Here is a 19,850-nt window from a genome sequence, read left to right on the forward strand (position 1 = left end):
GACAAACCAAGGTAGAACATACAGGGTTAATGGTAAGGTGAGGAGTGCAGTGGAACAGAGGGATCTGGGAATACAGATACAAAATTCCCTAAAAGTGTCGTCACAGGTAGATAGGTTCGTAAAGAGAGCTTTTGGTACATTGGCCTTTATTAATCGAAGTATTGAGTACAAGAGCTGGAATGTTATGATGAGGTTGTATAAGGCATTGGTGAGGCCAAATCTGGAGTATTGTGTTCAGTTTTGGTCACCAAATTACAGGAAGGATATAAATAAGGTTGAAAGAGTGCAGAGAAGGTTTACAAGGATGTTGCCGGGACTTGAGAAACTCAGTTACAGAGAAAGGTTGAATAGGTTAGGACTTTATTCCCTGGAGCGTAGAAGAATGAGGGGAGATTTGATAGAGGTATATAAAATTATGATGGGTATAGATAGAGTGAATGCAAGCAGGCTTTTTCCACTGAGGCAAGGGGAGAAAAAAACCAGAGGACATGGGTTAAGGGTGAGGGGGGAAAAGTTTAAAGGGAACATTAGGAGGGGCTTCTTCACACAGAGAGTGGTGGGAATATGGAATGAGCTGCCAGACGAGGTGGTAATGCGGGTTCTTTTTTAACATTTAAGAATAAATTGGACAGATACATGGATGGGAGGTGTATGGAGGGATATGGTCCGTGTGCAGGTCAGTGGGACTAGGCAGAAAATGGTTCGGCACAGCCAAGAAGGGCCAAAGGGTCTGTTTCTGTGCTGTAGTTTCTATGGTTCTATGGTAACGAAAACCAATTTCCCCCGGGATCAATAAAGCATGACTATGACTATGACTATAACTATGTGTAGTGAGACACCTAGCAAAGCAAGGCTGATGATAGGGCAAAATTGCAGTCAGCAGGATGAGTTGCAATGTAAAAGTTGCTCAAAATCAAAAAGGTGAATACGGGACTTAAGGTGTTATATTTGAATGCATGTAGTATACCGAATAAGGTAGATAAACTTGTAACACAGTTACAGACTGGCATGTAAGACGTTTTGGGATCACTGAATTATAACAAAGAAGATTATAGCTGGGAGCTTAATAGCAAAATATACACATTGTATCAAAAGGACAGCAAGGTCGTCAGATTTGGGTGGCATGGCTTTATTGGTAAAAAATGAAATCAAATCATTCAAGAGATGTGGCATAGGATCAGAAGGTGTTGAGTTGTTGTGGTTAGAGCCACGGAACTCAAAGAGAAAAAGACCCCAAACAGTAGTAAGGATTGGGTCTACAAATTACAATGGGAGATAGAAAATGCATACCAAAAGGGCAATGTTACGATAGTCATGGGGAATTTTAATATGCAGGTAGATTGGGAAAATCAGGTTGGTGCTCCCATGAGGAGGAATTTCTAGAGTGCCGGTGAGATGGCTGCTCCCTCTGGGGATTCAGTTACTCTGGACCGGGTGCTGTGTAATTAACCAGAGAGCTTATGTAAAAGAACCCTTGGGGAAAGTGGTCATAATTTATTTGAATTTATCCTGAAATTTGAGAAGGAGAAGCTAAAGCGTGCACGACCTCTCTGGTGAATGATATCTGTTATCTGTCAAGTAGGGGACCGTGCACAATTCTGATTTGATGGAGACGGACGTGAGAGTACGGAGGAACATCTGGAAAACTTCTGAAATGTTTGCTTCGCTGCCGCTGCTACTGTGTGGTAACCGGAATCTCTGGAGCAGAAGGTCCCGAATCCTCAGCTTTGCGTGTTTCAGCGGCCGAGGAGGGGTCAAAGGTGCTCGGCAGAGGATGACACTCGGGAGGCTGTATCGGAGGGGCTGGTCGGAGCCTTGAAGTTTTCAGATGGATGGACTCAGTGTCGGCTGTGGTCGGCTGCTTCCAAGGTATCAGCAAGTTGACGGTGCCTGGAGGTTTATGGCAGGGAGTTTCTCCCTTTTGCTGCCTGCTATCGGGGACTCGGGAGTCGATCAACTCGGGACTTTGAGACTTTTTTTTACCGTGCCCATGGTTTGTTCTTAATCAAATTATGGTATTGCTTTGCACTGCTGTAACTATATGTTATAATTATGTGGTTCTGTCAGTGTTAGTCTTTGGTTTGTCCTGTTTTCTGTGATATCACTCCAGAGGAACATTGTATCATTTCTTAATGCAGGGGTCCCCAACCTTTTTTGCACCGCAGACCGGTTTATTATTGTCAATATTCTTGTGGACCAGCCGTCCGGGGGACAGGGGGGGGTGTGTAGGGCTGCCAACGAACAAGAGTAGCAGTCAAATACGTTGTGTTTACCCAGAGAAAGACTACCATGACCATGAAGCCTTGCGCGGGCACCTCTGTGCGCATGCGTGACGTGTGCATGTGTATACTTGCCAATTTTTTTCTCTACAAGTCGTTTTTGGTGATTGTGTTCAGTGAAATTACTGTATATACATTATTTCTACTTTATATAGGCTGTGTATTTATCATATAATTCCTGCTTTTACTATATGTTAGTGTTATTTTAGGTTTTATGTAACAGCGCATGAATATAGTGACAAGCCAATTATAAGTCACTTATAAGTCAATAGCATCATAACATTTTAAATAACATTTGGATATTAAACACACAGCGCATATTTTCCCCGTATGAACATATAAAATCATTGCAACACACCAATATCGCTGAATCAGTGGGAGCCCTGGGCTTGTTTTCCTGCAACAAGACGGTCCCATCGAGGGGTGATGGGAGACAGTGATACTTGAGGGGGGTTCCTTATGTCCACTCTATTCCGCAATTTAGTTTTTGTTGCATTCGTTGTAGAGAACTCCGCTTGACAGCGCTATGATGTTGGAAATGGAAGCAACGTTTTCAGTGCTTTCGTGGCTATCTCAGGATATTCAGCCTTGACTTTGATTCAGAATGCCGGCAGAGATCTTCTGTCAAACATACTTTTCAGCCCGCCGTCATTTGCAAGCTCGAGGGGTTGATCTTCTTCCCACGCTGACATGGGTGACGCGTGGGTAATGACCTCGTGTGTGTTCAAGCTCAACAGCGCGTGACAGGGAATGAGGAAGGGTGCAGCTGACTCATATCGCCAAATTATATCGTTTCCTTGCGGCCCAGTACCGGTCCGCGGCCCGGTGGTTGGGGACCACTGTCTTAATACATGTATGCGTTTCTAAATGACAATAAAGGAGGACTGAGTGGTCTCATAATCCAATCTAAAGTCATATTTATCTGTTTTACAGTGGAGCACAGAGAATTGCAAGAAGCATGAGAGAGGATTTGGCCAAAATAGACTGGAAAAGAGCACTGGCAGGGATGACAGCAGAGCAGCAAAGGCTGGAATTTCTGGAAGCAATTCAGAAGGTACAGGTTATATACATATCAAATAGGAAGAATTATTCTAAAGGTTAGATTACACAATCATGGCTAACAAGGGAAGTAAAAGCCAATATAAAAGCCAAAGAGGGTGCATAATAGAGCAAAAGTTAGCGGAAAATTCGAGGATTGGGAAGCTTTTAAAAACGAACACAAGGCAACTAAAAAAATCATGAAGGTAAAGATCGAATACGGAAGTAAGCTAGCAATAATATTAAGGAGGACACCAAATGTTTCTTCAGATACATAAAGTGTAAAAGAGAAGCAAAAGTGGATATTGGTCTGTTGGATATCAATGTTGGAGAGGTAGTAATGGGAGACAAGAATGACATCGTCCCTTGTGGCCCTTTGAGCCACGCCACCCAGCAATCCCCCAATTTAACCCCAGCCTCATCATGGGATCATTTACAACGACCAATAACCTACCAACAGGTACATCTTTGGACTGTGACAAGAAACTGGAGCACCCAGAGGAAAACCACGCGGCCACAGAGAGAACCTATAAACTCCCTACGGGGAGAGGTGGAAATTGAACCTGGATTGCTGGTACTGTAAATCACTGTGATGAGCACCACACTAACGTGCTGCAACAAATTGCATTGGTGTTCATTGTGGAAGACATTAGCAGTACACTGGAAGTTTGAGAATGTCAGTGGTCTGAAATGTGTGAAGTTGCCATTACTAGTGAGAAACTAAAGAGATAATGCCCTCGTGGCTAAAGGGATCGGGGGTATGGAGAGAAGGCAGGTACAGGGTTCTGAGTTGGATGATCAGCCATGATCATACTGAACAGCGGTGCAGGCTCGAAGGGCCGAATGGCCTACTCCCGCACCCATTTTCTATGTTTCTATGAAACTGAAAGGTCTGAAGGTTAATAAGTCACCTGGACCAGATGGTCTACACCCCAGAGTTCTGAAAGAGGTGACTGAAGAGATTGTGGAGGCATTAAAAATGATCTTTTAAGAATCACTAGATTCTGGAATGGCTCTGGAAGACTGTAAGATTGCAAATGTCATTCCACTCTTCAAGAAGGGAGAGGCAGAAGAAAGGAAATGATAGTCTGACTTCAGTGGTACGGAAGATATTGTAGTCGATTGTTAAAGATGTGGTTTTGGGGTACCTGGAGACACATGATAAAATAGGCCATAGTCAGTGTGTTATTACATGTGTACGTAATAAAGAACTGCAGTTGCCAAAAGGAAATGTGGGTGATTCACCTGGAACTGGAATTGATTTTGGGGAAGCTGGTTGTGCTGCTGGTCTTGAGCTGGAGGTTCACAAGGAGCTGATGGATGTAAGAAAGACCAAGCCAATGACAGGGAACAAATGCAGATAGAGCAAAGAGTTAAATTGTATCACAGAGGCAAAATTCAAAAGGGCAAAGAATGCAGGACTGAAGGTGCTGTATTTAAATGCATGTAGCATTTGGAATAAGGTGGACGAACTCATGGTGCAATTAGGGGTGGTCAGTATAACATTGTGGACATCACTGAGTTGTGGCTGAAAGAAGACCCATAGTTCAGAGCTTAACATCAAAGGATATACTTTGTATTGAAAGGACAGGCAGGAAGGCATAGGCAGTGGTGTGGCTCTGTTGGTATGAGATGAAATTACATCTTTAGAAAGAGAATGTTGAATCTTTGTGGGTGGAGTTAAGGAACTGCAAGGGTAAGAACAAAACATTATGGGAATCATATATAGGCCTCCAAATAGTAGCCAAGATGAGGAGTTGAGATTGCAAAGGGAGCTGGAAAAGGCATGTAATAAAGGTAATGACACAATTGTAACAGGGGACTTCAATATTCAAGGAGATTAGGAAATTAGGTTGGTATCAGATCGTAAGAAAAGGAATTCGGTGAATGCCTACAAGATGGCTTTTTGAGAAGCTTGTGCTTGAGCCTACTCAGGGAAAGCCTATCTTAGATTGGGTGTTGTGTAATAACCCAGATCTTATTAGGGAGCTTAATGTAAAGGAGGCAGTGATCATAATATGATTGAACACATACTGCAATTTGAGAGAGAGAAGCATAACTCACAGGCATCAATATCACAATGGAATAAAGGATGAGAGAGAAGCTTGCTCGGGTGGATTGGAGGGGGATACTGGCGGAGATGATGACAGAGCAGAGATGGTTGAAGTTTCTGTGAATAGTTCACACAGGATAGATATGTCTTACCAAAGAAGTAGTTCTGAAATGGAAGGAGTAGGCAACTGTGGCTGACAAAGGAAGTTAAGGATTACATAAATGCCAAGGAAGGGGCATGTAACTAAAAAAAGCTGTAAGAAGGGAAAAGATGAAATGTGAGGACGGACTAGCCAATAATATAAAGCAGGATACTGAAACTTTTTTCAGTTATATAAAGAGTAAAAGAGAGGTGAGAGTTGATATTGGACCACTGGAAAATGATGCTGGTGAGGTAGTAATGGGGGAGAAAGACATGGCAGATGAACTTAATGGGTACTTTGCATCAGTCTTCACTGTGGAAGACACTAGCTGTATGCCAGAGGTTCATGAATGTCAGGGAGCAGGAGTGAGTGCCATTGCTATTACAAAGGAAAAAGTGCTAGGCAAACTCAAAGGTCTGTGAAAGGCGGACAAAGAGGCGGGACTGCGCAGGCGTGTGACATTGGGCAGTGCAGCGCGGCAGATTTAAAAGGAACAGAGCCTCATACAGCGGGCAGCGTAGTTTGCGGGCGGTGGAGTGAGCGGGGAGCAGAGTGAAGGCTTAAGGGCTTTGGCTCAATGGGCTCAGGCAGAAACGGGCGAGGCGAGGAAGGTTTGGTATTCATTTTCTGTTGTTATTTGAGGAGAGGGGCAGTATGAGTGTGAGGGCAGTTTGTTGTTCTCGGTGTCGGATGTGGGAGGCACTGGAGTCTCCAAGCCTCCCGGACGTCTACATCTGCGCCAAGTGCATCGAGATGCAGCTCCTAAGGGACCGCGTTATGGAACCGGAGCTGCAGCTCGATGACCTTCATCTGGTCTGGGAGAGTGAGGAGTTGATAGAGAGGAGTTACAGGCAGGTGGTCACACCGGGGCCACGGGACGCAGACAAGTGGGTCATGGTTAGGAGGGGGAAGGGGAAGAGTCAGGTAATAGAGAGTACCCCGGTGGCTGTGCCCCTTAACAATAGGTACTCCTGTTTGAGTACTGTTGGGGGGGACAGCTTACCCGGGGGAAGCGACAGTGGCCGTGCCTCCAGCACAGAGTCTGGCCCTGTAGCTCAGAAGGGTAGGGGAAGGAAGAGGAGGGCAGTTGTGATAGGGGACTTGATAGTAAGGGGGTCAGAAAGGCGATTCTGCGGACGCAGTCCAGAGACCCGGATGGTAGTTTGCCTCCCTGGTGCCAGGGTTCGGGATATTTCTGATCGTGTTCAAGATATCCTGAAGTGGGAGGGTGAGGAACCAGAGGTCGTGGTACATATAGGTACCAATGACATAGGTAGGAAAAGGGAAGAGGTCCTGAAAGGAGAATATAGGGAGCTAGGAAGGGAGTTGAGAAAAAGGACTGCAAAGGTAGTAATCTCGGGATTACTGCCTGTGCCACGCGACAGTGAGAGTAGGAATGCAATGAGGTGGAGGATAAATGCGTGGCTGTGGGATTGGAGCAGGAGGCAGGGATTCAAGTTTTTGGATCATTGGGACCTCTTTTGGCACAGGTGTGACCTGTACAAAAAGGATGGGTTACACTTGAACCCTAGGGGGACCAATATCCTGGCAGGGAGATTAGCGAGGGCTACTGATTAGCGAGAGTGGGAATCAAATTAAAGAGGCTAGGCGAGAGGAGGTTAGTTCACAACACGGGGATGGGAACCAGTGCAGAGAGACAGAGGGGTGTAAAGTGAGGGTAGAAGCAAAAAGTAGTAAGGAGAAAAGTAAAAGTGGCTGGCCAACAAATCCAGGGCAAGCATCAAAAAGGGCCACTTTTCAACATAATTGTATAAGGGCTAAGAGAGTTGTAAAAGAGCGCCCGAAGGCTTTGTGTGTCAATGCAAGGAGCATTCGTAACAAGGTGGATGAATTGAAAGTGCAGATTGTTATTAATGATTATGATATAGTTGGGATCACAGAGACATGGCTCCAGGGTGACCAAGGATGGGAGCTCAACGTTCAGGGATATTCAATATTCAGGAGGGATAGACATGAAAGAAAAGGAGGTGGGGTGGCGTTGCTGGTTAAAGATGAGATTAACGCAATAGAAAGGAAGGACATAAGCCAGGAAGATGTGGAATCGATATGGGTAGAGCTGCATAACACTAAGGGGCAGAAAACGCTGTTGGGAGTTGTGTACAGGCCACCTAACAGTAGTAGTGAGGTCGGAGATGGTATTAAACAGGAAATTAGAAATGTGTGCAATAAAGGAACAGCAGTTATAATGGGTGACTTCTATCTACATGTTGATTGGGTGAACCAAATTGGTAAAGGTGCTGAGGAAGAGGATTTCTTGGAGTGTATGCGGGATGGTTTTTTGAACCAACATGCTGAGGAACCAACTAGAGAGCAGGCTATTCTAGACTGGGTTTTGAGCAATGAGGAAGGGTTAATTAGCAATCTTGTCATGAGAGGCCCCTTGGGTAAGAGTGACCTTAATATGGTGGAATTCTTCATTAAGATGGAGAGTGACATAGTTAAGTCAGGAACGAAGGTTCTGAACTTAAAGAGGGGTAACTTTGAAGGTATGAGTCGTGAATTAGCTAAGATAGACTGGCAAATGACACTTAAAGGATTGACGGTGGATATGCAATGGCAAGCATTTAAAGGTTGCATGGATGAACTACAACAATTGTTCATCCCAGTTTGGCAAAAGAACAAATCAAGGAAGGTAGTGCATCCGTGGCTGACAAGAGAAATTAGGGATAGTATCAATTCCAAAGAAGACGCATACAAATTAGTCAGAAAAAGTGGCTCACCTGAGGACTGGGAGAAATTCAGAGTTCAGCAGAGGAGGACAAAGGGCTTAATTAGGAAGGGGAAAAAAGATTATGAGAGAAAACTGGCAGGGAACATAAAAACTGACTGTAAAAGCTTTTATAGATATGTAAAAAGGAAAAGACTGGTGAAGACAAATGTAGGTCCCCTACAGACAGAAACAGGTGAATTGATCATGGGGAGCAAGGACATGGCAGACCAATTGAATAATTACTTTGGTTCTGTCTTCACTAAGGAGGACATAAATAATCTTCCAGAAATAGTAGGGGACAGAGGGTCCAGTGAGATGGAGGAACTGAGCGAAGTACATGTTAGTAGGGAAGCGGTGTTAGGTAAATTGAAGGGATTAAAGGCAGATAAATCCCCAGGGCCAGATGGTCTGCATCCCAGAGTGCTTAAGGAAGTAGCCCAAGAAATAGTGGATGCATTAGTGACAATTTTTCAAAACTCGTTAGATTCTGGACTAGTTCCTGAGGATTGGAGGGTGGCTAATGTAACCCCACTTTTTAAAAAAGGAGGGGGAGAGAAACCGGGGAATTATAGACCGGTTAGCCTAACGTCGGTGGGGGGGAAACTGCTGGAGTCAGTTATCAAAGATGTGATAACAGCACATTTGGAAAGCGGTGAAATGATCGGACAAAGTCAGCATGGATTTGTGAAAGGAAAATCATGTCTGACGAATCTCATAGAATTTTTTGAGGATGTAACTAGTGGAGTGGATAGGGGAGAACCAGTGGATGTGGTATATTTGGATTTTCAAAAGGTTTTGACCAGGTCCCACACAGGAGATTAGTGTGCAAACTTAAAGCACACGGTATTGGGGGTAAGGTATTGATGTGGACAGAGAATTGGTTAGCAGACAAGAAGCAAAGAGTGGGAATAAACGGGACCTTTTCAGAATGGCAGGCGGTCACTAGTGGGGTACCGCAAGGCTCAGTGCTGGGACCCCAGTTGTTTACAATATATATTAATGACTTGGATGAGGGAATTAAATGCAGCATCTCCAAGTTTGCGGATGACACGAAGCTGGGTGGCAGTGTTAGCTGTGAGGAGGATGCTAAGAGGATACAGCATGACTTGGATAGGTTGGGTGAATGGGCAAATTCATGGCAGATGCAGTTTAATGTGGATAATTGTGAAGTTATCCACTTTGGTGGCAAAAATAGGAAAACAGATTATTATCTGAATGGTGGCCGATTAGGAAAAGGGGAGCTGCAACGAGACCTGGGTGTCATTATACACCAGTCATTGAAAGTGGGCATGCAGGTACAGCAGGCGGTGAAAAAGGTGAATGGTATGCTGGCATTTATAGCGAGAGGATTCGAGTAAAGGAGCAGGGAGGTACTACTGCAGTTGTACAAGGCCTTGGTGAGACCACACCTGGAGTATTGTGTGCAGTTTTGGTCCCCTAATCTGAGGAAAGACATCCTTGCCATAGAGGGAGTACAAAGAAGGTTCACCAGATTGATTCCTGGGATGGCAGGACTTTCATATGAAGAAAGACTGGATGAACTAGGCTTGTACTCATTGGAATTTAGAAGATTGAGGGGGGATCTGATTGAAACATATAAAATCCTAAAGGGATTGGACAGGCTAGATGCAGGAAGATTGTTCCTGATGTTGGGAAAGTCCAGAACGAGGGGTCACAGTTTGAGGATAAAGGGGAAGCCTTTTAGCATTGAGATTAGGAAAACCTTCTTCACACAGAGAGTGGTGAATCTGTGGAATTCTCTGCCACAGGAAACAGTTGAGGCCGGTTCATTGGCTATATTTAAGAGGGAGTTAGATATGGCCCTTGTGGCTACGGGGATCAGGGGGTATGGAGGGAAGGCTGGTGCAGGGTTCTGAGTTGGATGATCAGCCATGATCATAATAAATGGTGGTGCAGGCTTGAAGGGCCGAATTTTCTATGTTTCTATGTCTTAAGGTGGATAAGTCACCTGGGCCAGATGGACTACATCCCAGAGTCCTGAGAGAGATTGCGGAAGAGATAACAGATGTATTGGTCACGATTTTTCCAGAATGACTTGATTCTAGCATGGTCCTGGAGGACTGGAAGATTGAAAATGTCACTCCACTCTTTGAGAAGGGAGGAATTCTTGGCCAGTTAGCCTCACCTCAGTGGTTGCGAAAGTGCGAGAGTCTAATATTAAGGATGAGGATTTGGTGTACTTGGAGACTAATGATTTCTGTCAAGGGAAATCTTGTCCGACACATCTGTTAGAGTTCTTCGAGGAAGTAACAAGCAGGGTGGACAAAGGACAGACTGCTGGCACTGGTAAAACAGGAAGGGTTGTTCCAACGACTGTGAATGTGACAGTAACTCCATTCAAGTTTGACACTGGAGACCAGGTAAATCTGATGTTTATGGATGATTACAAGACTCTCAAAGTAAAGAACAAGATTTTCCCAGTGCAGTTAAAAGTGACTGACTATGCTGGAGAGAATGTTCCAGTGAAAGGAAGCTGTATAATGACCTCCAAGCACAAGGGATAGCACACCACCTCAAGGCACAGCTACTGATCGTAGAGTGAGTACAACCAATATCAGGTCTGAGTGCACCTGAAAAGCTCAGCCAGCTCAAACCGTGTCATCAAATGTTCTGATGACACAACAGTGGTTGGCCTCATCAAAAACAATGATGAGTCAGGGTATAGAGAGGAAGTGGAGTGACTGGTGGATTGGTGTGAGATGAACAGCCCAAGACTGAACATGGAGAAGACCACGAAAATCATTATGGACCAGAAAGATGCAGATGAATCATCCCCTTCTGCAAGTACATGGCTTCTCCATAGAGAACGTTAAGTGCTCCAAGTTCCTGGGAGGTCACATAATGATGACCGCACCTGGGCTCCTAATATCACCACTCTGAACAAGAAGGCACAGCAGTGTCTCCACTTCCTGAGGAGATTGAGGAAAGTGAGGCTCCCCTTCCCATCCTAACTGCATTTTATAGCAGCAGCATTGAGAGCATCCTGAAAAATTGCATCTCCATCTGGTATGGGAGCACCTAAGCATTGGACCTGAAGTCCCTACAATGGACGATGAGGATCATAGGGGTCTCCTTACCATCCACGGGGAACATTTATCAAGAAAGCTGCAAACACAGGGCCCTTAGTATTATTAAGGATCCTACCCATCTATCCAGCATTCTCTTTGACTTTCTGCCATCAGTCAGGATACTCTGATGCATAAAAACACGGTCAGGATGGGAAACAGCTTCCTCCCTCAGGCCATTAGGCTTCTGAACTCCCTGCCACATTGCATTCAAAGTGTCACTAGTTAATCTGTTCTGTATCTTACAATATTTAATTTATGCACTTTAGCTGGTTTATTTATGTGTAATCCAGCTGTAGGTTTCACCCTTACTTTCACAAGTTGTGTGTTATGTGTGTTACATACACTACAGTGCTGTCCACCCTAATTCGGAGAAACCTTGTCTCCTTAGACGGTATACATGTATATTGTTAAATGACAATAAACTTGATTTGACTTCTATGACTTACAGAAGTCTGACTTATAGAGTCTGTTAAACACCACTATTGTTAAAGGACAAGTCCTCTCTCTTATTCCCCACCTCCTTCCCTTTAATATCTCCTATCACCTTTCATCTCGTTCAGCCCTTTGACTCTTCCACCTATCCCCACCCGCCAGCTCGTTAACTTCCCTCATCTCAAACCCTTTTATTCCAGCTTCTGTCCTCTTCTTTTCCAGTTCCATTGAAGTTCTAGTTCGAAACGCTGACTGTTCATTTCCATCCCCAGATGCTGCTTACCTGCTGAGTTCCTCCAGCATTGTGTGTGTGGCTTGAAAAATCTGCAGAATCTTGTGACTCTCTGCATAACTTGCTGACCTATGAACTCAGTGCCTTGACTAATAAATACAAGCATGCTTTACCGTTCCTAGCCATCCTAACAACCTGTGTAAGGAGCGATGGATTTGAGCTGTCAGATCCCCCTGTATGTTAACACTGTTAATGGTTCTGGCAGCAACTGTTCACTCTCCCTTTTACACGTCGTCTCAAGACGTGCCACACCTCACACTTAGAACCGTAATCATACAGACAGAAACGGTCCTTCAGCCCAACTGGTCTATGCTGGCCACGATACCTCATCCAAGCTGGTCCCATTTGCCAGTTTATGGTCCATAACCTTGTAAATCTCCCTGATCCATGTACCTGTCCAACAGTCTTTTACAAGTTGTTATTATATCTGCCTCAACCACATCCTCTGGTAGCTCGGTCTTCAGAGACACTGTACTACCCAGTATGAAAAATGCTGCCCTCACCATCCTATTGAATCTTTCCCCTCTCACATTAAACTTACAGCATGCCCAGCATATTGGCTGTGTTAAACTCCAGCTGCCTTTCTCTACCTCAGTATCTGTCCCACTGTATCCTTTGGCAAGTATCTCCACTGTCCACAACAGTACCAAACCTTGTATTGCCTACAAACTTACTAACTCACCCATCTACACTTCCATCCAGATCATTTATAGCTCTGACTCCTCTGTGTAGTTGTTACTGATCCGTGTAGAGCTCAGTTACTCATCCATGTTGTCCATTTACCAGCCCGTGTTCAGCCCAGTCACCGGCCTGTGCCCAGAATGGGAAGGAGTAGGTGTTCAGCCTGGTAATCGTCCCATGCCCAGAATAGGAAGCGGTCAATGCCAAGGTCATTCCTGCTGTGCCAGCGTGCTACTGGCAGAGTAACTGTTCAGGAATATGCTACAGGGTGACGGGAATGTCTTGGTATCAGAGTCTGCAACCCCTGTGGATGTGTGTTTGTCTGTATGTTTATGTGTGGTGTCCATGTGCCTGTATTTGTGTCCACATGTGGATGTGTGCTCCTTCCCAGTTCACCATCACTGAGGATTTCTTTCTGAGTTCTGTGGAAGACAGGTAATCAATGTACAGCAACTCTTCATGGACACAAGGAACCCTTTACCCACGTTAAGCTCTACCTCTGTGCTCCGCCTGGAAAGTTTCTGTAAGCCCTTCACTTGTAGTTGAAGAAAATTCACCACAATCTCTGTCCGCACAGTAGATGAATGCACACACGCGTTGAAGGTTTAAACATTGTTTAATACTGAGTGAAGCTGATGGTGCGAGAGCCGGGCTCCCTGGGAGACAAACTCTTCCTCGGCTTTGTGTACAGAAACTGACCTAATATGGAGAAGACAGATTACTAACAAAATAAAACACTCATCAGGTCAGTCAGCATCTGGGGAGGGAGAAATTCAACCTTTCACCTTGAGGACTGTCTGTCAGAGGCTTTCCCACCTGAAATGTTAACTGAATCTCTCTGCTCAGATGCTGCCTGACCTGGTGAGTGTTTGCAGAGGGCTCTGGATTTATTTCTGATTTCTAGTATTTCTGCATGATGAGTGAAAACGGATATTAAATTGAAGCATTGGTAGCATGTCCTGCACCAAAACGAAGACTAAGCCAAGCCTACGCCCACACCACTCTACTCCCCACTTCTCCTCTCCGGATGATCTCAGAGCTTCCTCCTGCACTGACGTTCGAGGGCCCAGATAACATCAGGAGAAAGGAGTTCTCCAACAAGAGAGTGGCAAGAGGGTAAGCAAATTCCCAGGGCTACTGCTTAGCTGACAGTTAGTCTGAATATTAAACAGACTGCACACATCCTTGTTCTTACCCCGAACTCAAAACCAAGACTGTTGTGGCTCCACCTAGCAAGGATCCTGAGGGGCCGATGCAGGCTATTGGGGTCCAGTGGTGATGGACGTTATGGGTAGAAGATACAAGCTCCTCCACTGTTGCCTGTCACGGTGCCTCACACTCACACCACAGGAAAGCGCAGGCTGCAGTGAAGCCTATCTGTGACCTCAGGAAAGCGCAAACCGCACAATGACACACACGTCTCATATGGAAGTCTACCAAGCCAAATGGAGGAGGGCCGCGATGTTCGTTCCGACGGAGACAGCAGCTGCAGCTGGGCGATGCCGGGCATTCCGTGGCATGGCCAATGTGATATCTTGATGTTGTTGTCCCAGTCCCTGGGGTGAGAGACGAGCCCAGAATTACTCTGTGATGCGCTCTACTAGTAGACACAAAGGTCTGGGAACTTCATCTCATACACAGGCACGGAGCGGGGTTGTGTCTGGCCGTAGCCTGCGGTGATGGTACCTGAAGGGCTGGGGGGAGGCCTGGAAATAAAGGAAAGACAAAGTGAGTATTTATTTATCTAGAGACAGTGTTGAACAGGCCCCTTCAGCCCTGTGAACCACATCACCCCAGCAACCCACCGAGCTCACCCTAACCCAACCATAGGATCATTTACAATGACCAATTAAACCACTAAATGGCAGATCTTTGGACTGTGGGAGGAAACCAGAGCACCCGGAGGGAACCCACTCGCAGCCGGGCAAGAATGTACAAACACATTACAGAGGATGCTGGAATTGAACTCTGAACTCTGACACCCTGAACTCTCACGGCAACACTACCATGATGACCGTGTACACGGTTGTTCACAGATCACCAGTTACCAGTGCTTACTTCGGTGGGGTACAGACCAAGGGCAATTCTTCTGGCAGCCATGGCAATGTTGCTCAGAGAGCGAATTAAACACCAGCACTACCTGCCCTGTAAAAATACTGCTTTTGCCCAGAATTTCAAACATAGAACATAGACCATTACAGCATAGGAACAGAATCTTCAGCCCATAATGTTGTGCCGAACCAATTAACTTAGTAACCAGATTTCCAATTAAAGTAATCCCTTCTGCCTGAACAATGTCCATATGCTTCCATTTTCCACACATTAATCTGCCCATCTCAATGGATTCTGAAAGTCTGTAATGTATCTGCCCCTACCACTGCCCAAGGGAGCACACTTCAGGCATCTCTGGGTAAAAAACATCTTTTTTGAAATTACCCCCTCTCATCTTATTACATGCCCGCTGGTATCAGACATATCAACCTGGGAAAATGTTCCTGTCTGAGCTAATGTTCCAACTTGATCTAAGCCTCTTGTAATGTTATAAATCTCTGTCAGATCTCCCCTCAGATTCCATCACTCCAGAGAAAACTACCGAGTTTGTCAAAGTTCTCGTGCACATTCTCTCTGATCCAGGCAGCATCCTGGTGAACCTCATCTGCACCCTCTCCAAAGCCTCAACAACAAAGAATGTGCTGGAATTAGAGAGAGTCCAGAGGAGGTTCATGAGAATGATTCTGGGATGAAAAGGTTAATATGTGAGGAGTGTTTGATGGCTCTGTCCCTGTGCTCACTGTAGTTTAAAAGAATGAGGGAGCAATCTCATTAAAATCTATCGAACATTGAAAGACCTAGTTAGAGTGAACGTGGAGGTGGTGCTTCCTACAGTGGGAGAGCCTAACACCAGAAGGCACAGCCTCAGAATAGAAGGATGTCCCATTAGAACAGCCACCTATGGCCATGAATTCCACAGATTTACTCCCCTCTAGCGAAAGAAATTCCTCATATCTGTTCTAAAAGAACACTATTCTGATGCTGTCTTAGAATCACCCACAATAGGAAACATCTTCTCCATGTCCACTCTAACAAAGCCTTTCAACATTCTATATATTTTTATGAGGTCACCCCTCATTCTTCTGAATTCCAGTGAGTAGAGGCCTAGAGTCATCAAACACTCCCCGCATGACAAACCTTTCAATTCTGCAATCAGTTTTGTAAAACTCCTTTGAACTCGATCCGCAGCTCCTTAGATGAAGGGCCCAAAACTGCTCATTATACTCCCAAGTGAGGTCTCAGCAGTGTTTTATAAAGCCTTAACATTACATCCTTGCTTTTATATTCTAGTTGTCTCAAAATGAAATGTTAATATTGCATCTGCCTTCCTCACTACTGACTCAACCTGCAAATTAACCTTTACGGAATTGTGCATAAAGACGCCCAAATCCTTTTGCATATCAGATTTTTGAATGTCTCTCCATTTAGAAAATAGTTTACACTTTTATTTCTTCTCCTAAAGTGCATGACCATAAACTTCCTGACATTATATTCCACCTGCCACTTCTTTACCCATTCTCCTAATTTAAGTCCTTCTGTAGCCCCTCCACTTCCTGAAAACTACCTGCCCCTCACCTAAAAGATGGAATACAAAAAGAGGCTAACTAATAATATTAAAGGGGATACCAAAAATTTCTTCAGATACATAAAATGTAAAGGAGAGTTGTGAGCGGATGTCAGACTGCTGGAAAACGATGGCCAAAGGGCCCATTTCTGCTCCTATATCTTATGGTCTGTCTTTGTATCATCTGAAAACTCAGCCACAACATCATCAATTCTACCATCCAAATCATTGACATATAATGTAAAAAGAAACAGTCCCAACACAGACCTCTGTGGAACAACAGTAGTCACTGGCAACCAACCAGAAAAGGCTTCCTTTATTCCCACTCTTTGCCTCCGGCCAATCAGCCATTGCTTTATCCATTTATGCCTCATACATTTTCTGTAATACCATTGGCCCTCAATTTGTTAAGCAGCATCAAGTGTGGCACCTTGTCAAGGGTCTTCCAAAAATCCAAGTACACAACATCCATCATTTCTCCTTTGTCTACCCTGCTTGTTATGTTTTCTGAGAATTCCAACAGTTTTGTCAGGGAAGATTTTCCCTCAAGGAAACAATGCTGATTACAGTCTATTTTATCATGTGCCTCCAAGTACCCTGAGACCTCATCCTTAGTAATCAACTCCAACATTTTCCCAACCTCTGAGGTCAGACTATCTGGTCTATAATTTCCTTTCTTCTGTCCCTGTCTCTTATTGAGGAGTGGAGTGGCATTTGCAAATTTCCATTCCCCCGGAACCATTCCAGAATCTAGTGTTTCTTGAAAGATCATTACTAATGCCTCCACAATCTCTTCAGTCACCTCTGTCAGAACCCTGGGTTTTCTACCATCTGGACCAGGTGACTTATCTACCTTCAGACCTTTCCACGTCCTAAGAACCTTCACCCCAGTAATGGCAACTTCACATACTTCTGCCGCCTGACACTCCCAAACTTCTGGCATAGAGCTTGGGCCTTCCACAGTGAAGACTGATGCAAAAATATTTATTAAGTTCATCTGCCATTTCCTTGCCCCCCATTACTACCTCTCCAGCATCATTTTCCAGTTATCCAATATCATACTCGCCTCTCTTTTATACCTTATGTATCTTTGCAAAACAATTTTGGCAAGCTCCTCTCTCACGTCTATGTAATTCCCTTTACTTCACAGATAAAATCTGACTTTAGCTTCTATCTCAAACTTCAGGGTGAATTCCATCATATTCCTGGTGACTGTCAGGTGAAGGAAATAGAAGGTGAATAGGCTAGGCCATTAGTGCAGAGCACCTCTGTGGCCATCCCCCTCAATAATAAGCACACCATTTTAGACACTGTTGTGGGGGATGACCTCCCAGGGGAATGTCACAGAGACCAGGTTACTGACACTGAGCATGGGTCCATGGTGCAGAAGGGAAAGAGGGAGAAGTCATGATGGGGGCTCAATAGTTAGATGAACAGAGGGGAGATCCTGCGGATGGGAACGGGCGTGTCGCCTCTCAGACATCAGGGTCAGCGACGTCTTGGATCGGGTCACAGCATTTGGGGGGGGGGGGGGAGAGCAGCCAGTTCGAGGGATGACTGTGCAAGTGCGTGGACGTCAGCGAGTTAGACCAGCATGAAGAGTTTAAAAGGAGGCAGCTTTATTGAGCAGGCAACCGAGTAGAGGGAGTCAGTGTAGGAGGGCTTTGGCAATAAGGGCGTTGAGGTAGAATAGGTTACCTGTGAAGAATAGAAACAGGCAGCCTCGAGTGTCCTATGGACTCAGACCCCAAGATCCCTTTGATCCTCCACACCGCCAAGAGTTGTACCATTAATACTATATTCTGTCATCATATTTGACCTACCAAAATGAACCACTTCACACTTATCTGGGTTGAACTCCATCTGCCACTTCTCAGCCCAGTTTTGCATCCTATCAATGTCCTGCTGTAACCTCTGACAGCCCTCCACACTATCCACAACACCTCCAACCTTTGTGTCATCAGCAAATTTACTAACCCACTCCTCCGCTTCTTCATCCAGATCATTTATAAAAATGACGAAGAGGAGGAGTCCCAGAACAGATCCCTGAGGCACACCACTGGTCACCGACCTCCATGCAGAATATGACCCGTCTACAACCACTCTTTGCCTTCTGTGGGCAAGCCAGTTCTAGATCCACAAAGCAATGTCCCTTTGGATCCCATGCCTCCTTACTTTCTCCATAAGCCTTGCATGCGGTACCTTGTCAAATGCCTTGCTGAAATCCATACACCCTACATTTACTGCTCTACCTTCATCAATGTGTTTAGTCACATCCTCAAAAAATTAAATCAGGCTGATCAGGCACAACCTGCCCTTGACAAAGCCATTCTGACTATTCCTAATCATCTTATACCACTCCAAATATTCATTAATCCTGCCTCTCAGGATCTTCTCCATCAACTTACCAACCACTGAAGTAAGACTCACTGGTCTATAATTTCCTGAACTATCTCTACTCCCTTTCTTGAATAATGGAACAACATCAGCAACTCTCCAATCCTCTGGTACTTCTCCTATCCCTATTGATGATGCAAAGATCATAGTTAGAGGCTCAGCAATCTCTTCCCTCGCCTCCCACAGTAACCTAGGGTACATCTCGTTTGGTCCCAGTGACTTATCCAACTTGCTGCTTTCCAAAAGCTCCAGCACATCCTCTTTCTTAATATCTACATGCTCAAGCTTTTCAGTCTGTTGCAAGTCATCCCTACAATCGCCAAGATCCTTTTCCATAGTGAATTCTGAAGTAAAGTACTCATTAAGTACCTCTGCTATCTCTTCTGGTTCCATACTCACTTTTCCACTGTCACACTTTATTGATCCTATTCTCTCATCTCTTACCCTCTTCATCTCTTGATCTTCTTGCTGTTCAACTAAACGAGTATTTTGCCTCTGTTGTCACTGTGGACAGTGTGCCAGATGTTGAAGGGTGTGAGAGAAGAGAAGTGAGTGCAGTTACTATTACAAGGGAGAAGGTGCTCAAAAAGCTGAAAGACCTAAGGGTACACAAGTCATCCAAACCCGAATGAACTGCACCCTAAGGTTCTGAAAGAGGTAGCATTATAGATTGTGGAGGCATAACAATGATCTTTCAAAAATCATTGGACTCTGGCATGGTGCCAGAGGACTGGAAAATTGCCAATTTCACTCCACTGTTCAAGAAAGGAGGAAGACAGCAGAAAGGAAATTATAGACCAGTTAGCCTGACCTCAGTGGCTGGGAAGATATTGGGAGTCAATTGTTAAGGTTGAGGCTATGTAGTACTTGGTGACACAGGACAAGATAGTACAAAGTCAGCAGGGTTTCCTTCAGCGATGAACCTGTTGGAATTCTTTGAGGAATTACATGGAAGTTGTATATTTGGATTTTCAGAAAGCTTTTGAGAAAGTGCCACACATAAGTCTGCTTACCAAATTAAGAGCGCATGATTTTACTGGAAAGTTACTGCCATGGTTAGAGCACTGGCTGATTGGTAGGAGGCAGCGAGTGGGAATAAA

The 19,850-nt window shown here is 44.8% G+C and overlaps 1 protein-coding gene across 3 annotated transcripts in view; it reads right to left on the reverse strand.

The window, feature by feature from the left end:
• Window positions 1-13,365: 13,365 nt before the first annotated feature.
• The window catches only part of LOC140202111 (protein EFR3 homolog B-like), a 280,457-nt gene continuing 273,972 nt past the window's right edge, over window positions 13,366-19,850 (reverse strand). For all 3 annotated transcript variants that reach the window (XM_072266969.1, XM_072266968.1, XM_072266970.1), the window contains exon 23: window positions 13,366-14,443. In XM_072266969.1, the coding sequence (XP_072123070.1) occupies window positions 14,338-14,443 (106 nt within the window). In that variant the 3' untranslated portion in view covers window positions 13,366-14,337. The remainder of the gene's footprint in view (window positions 14,444-19,850) is intronic.

The sequence above is a fragment of the Mobula birostris genome, chromosome 8, assembly GCF_030028105.1.
Source record: "Mobula birostris isolate sMobBir1 chromosome 8, sMobBir1.hap1, whole genome shotgun sequence".
In the NCBI taxonomy this organism is placed as follows: domain Eukaryota; kingdom Metazoa; phylum Chordata; class Chondrichthyes; order Myliobatiformes; family Myliobatidae; genus Mobula; species Mobula birostris.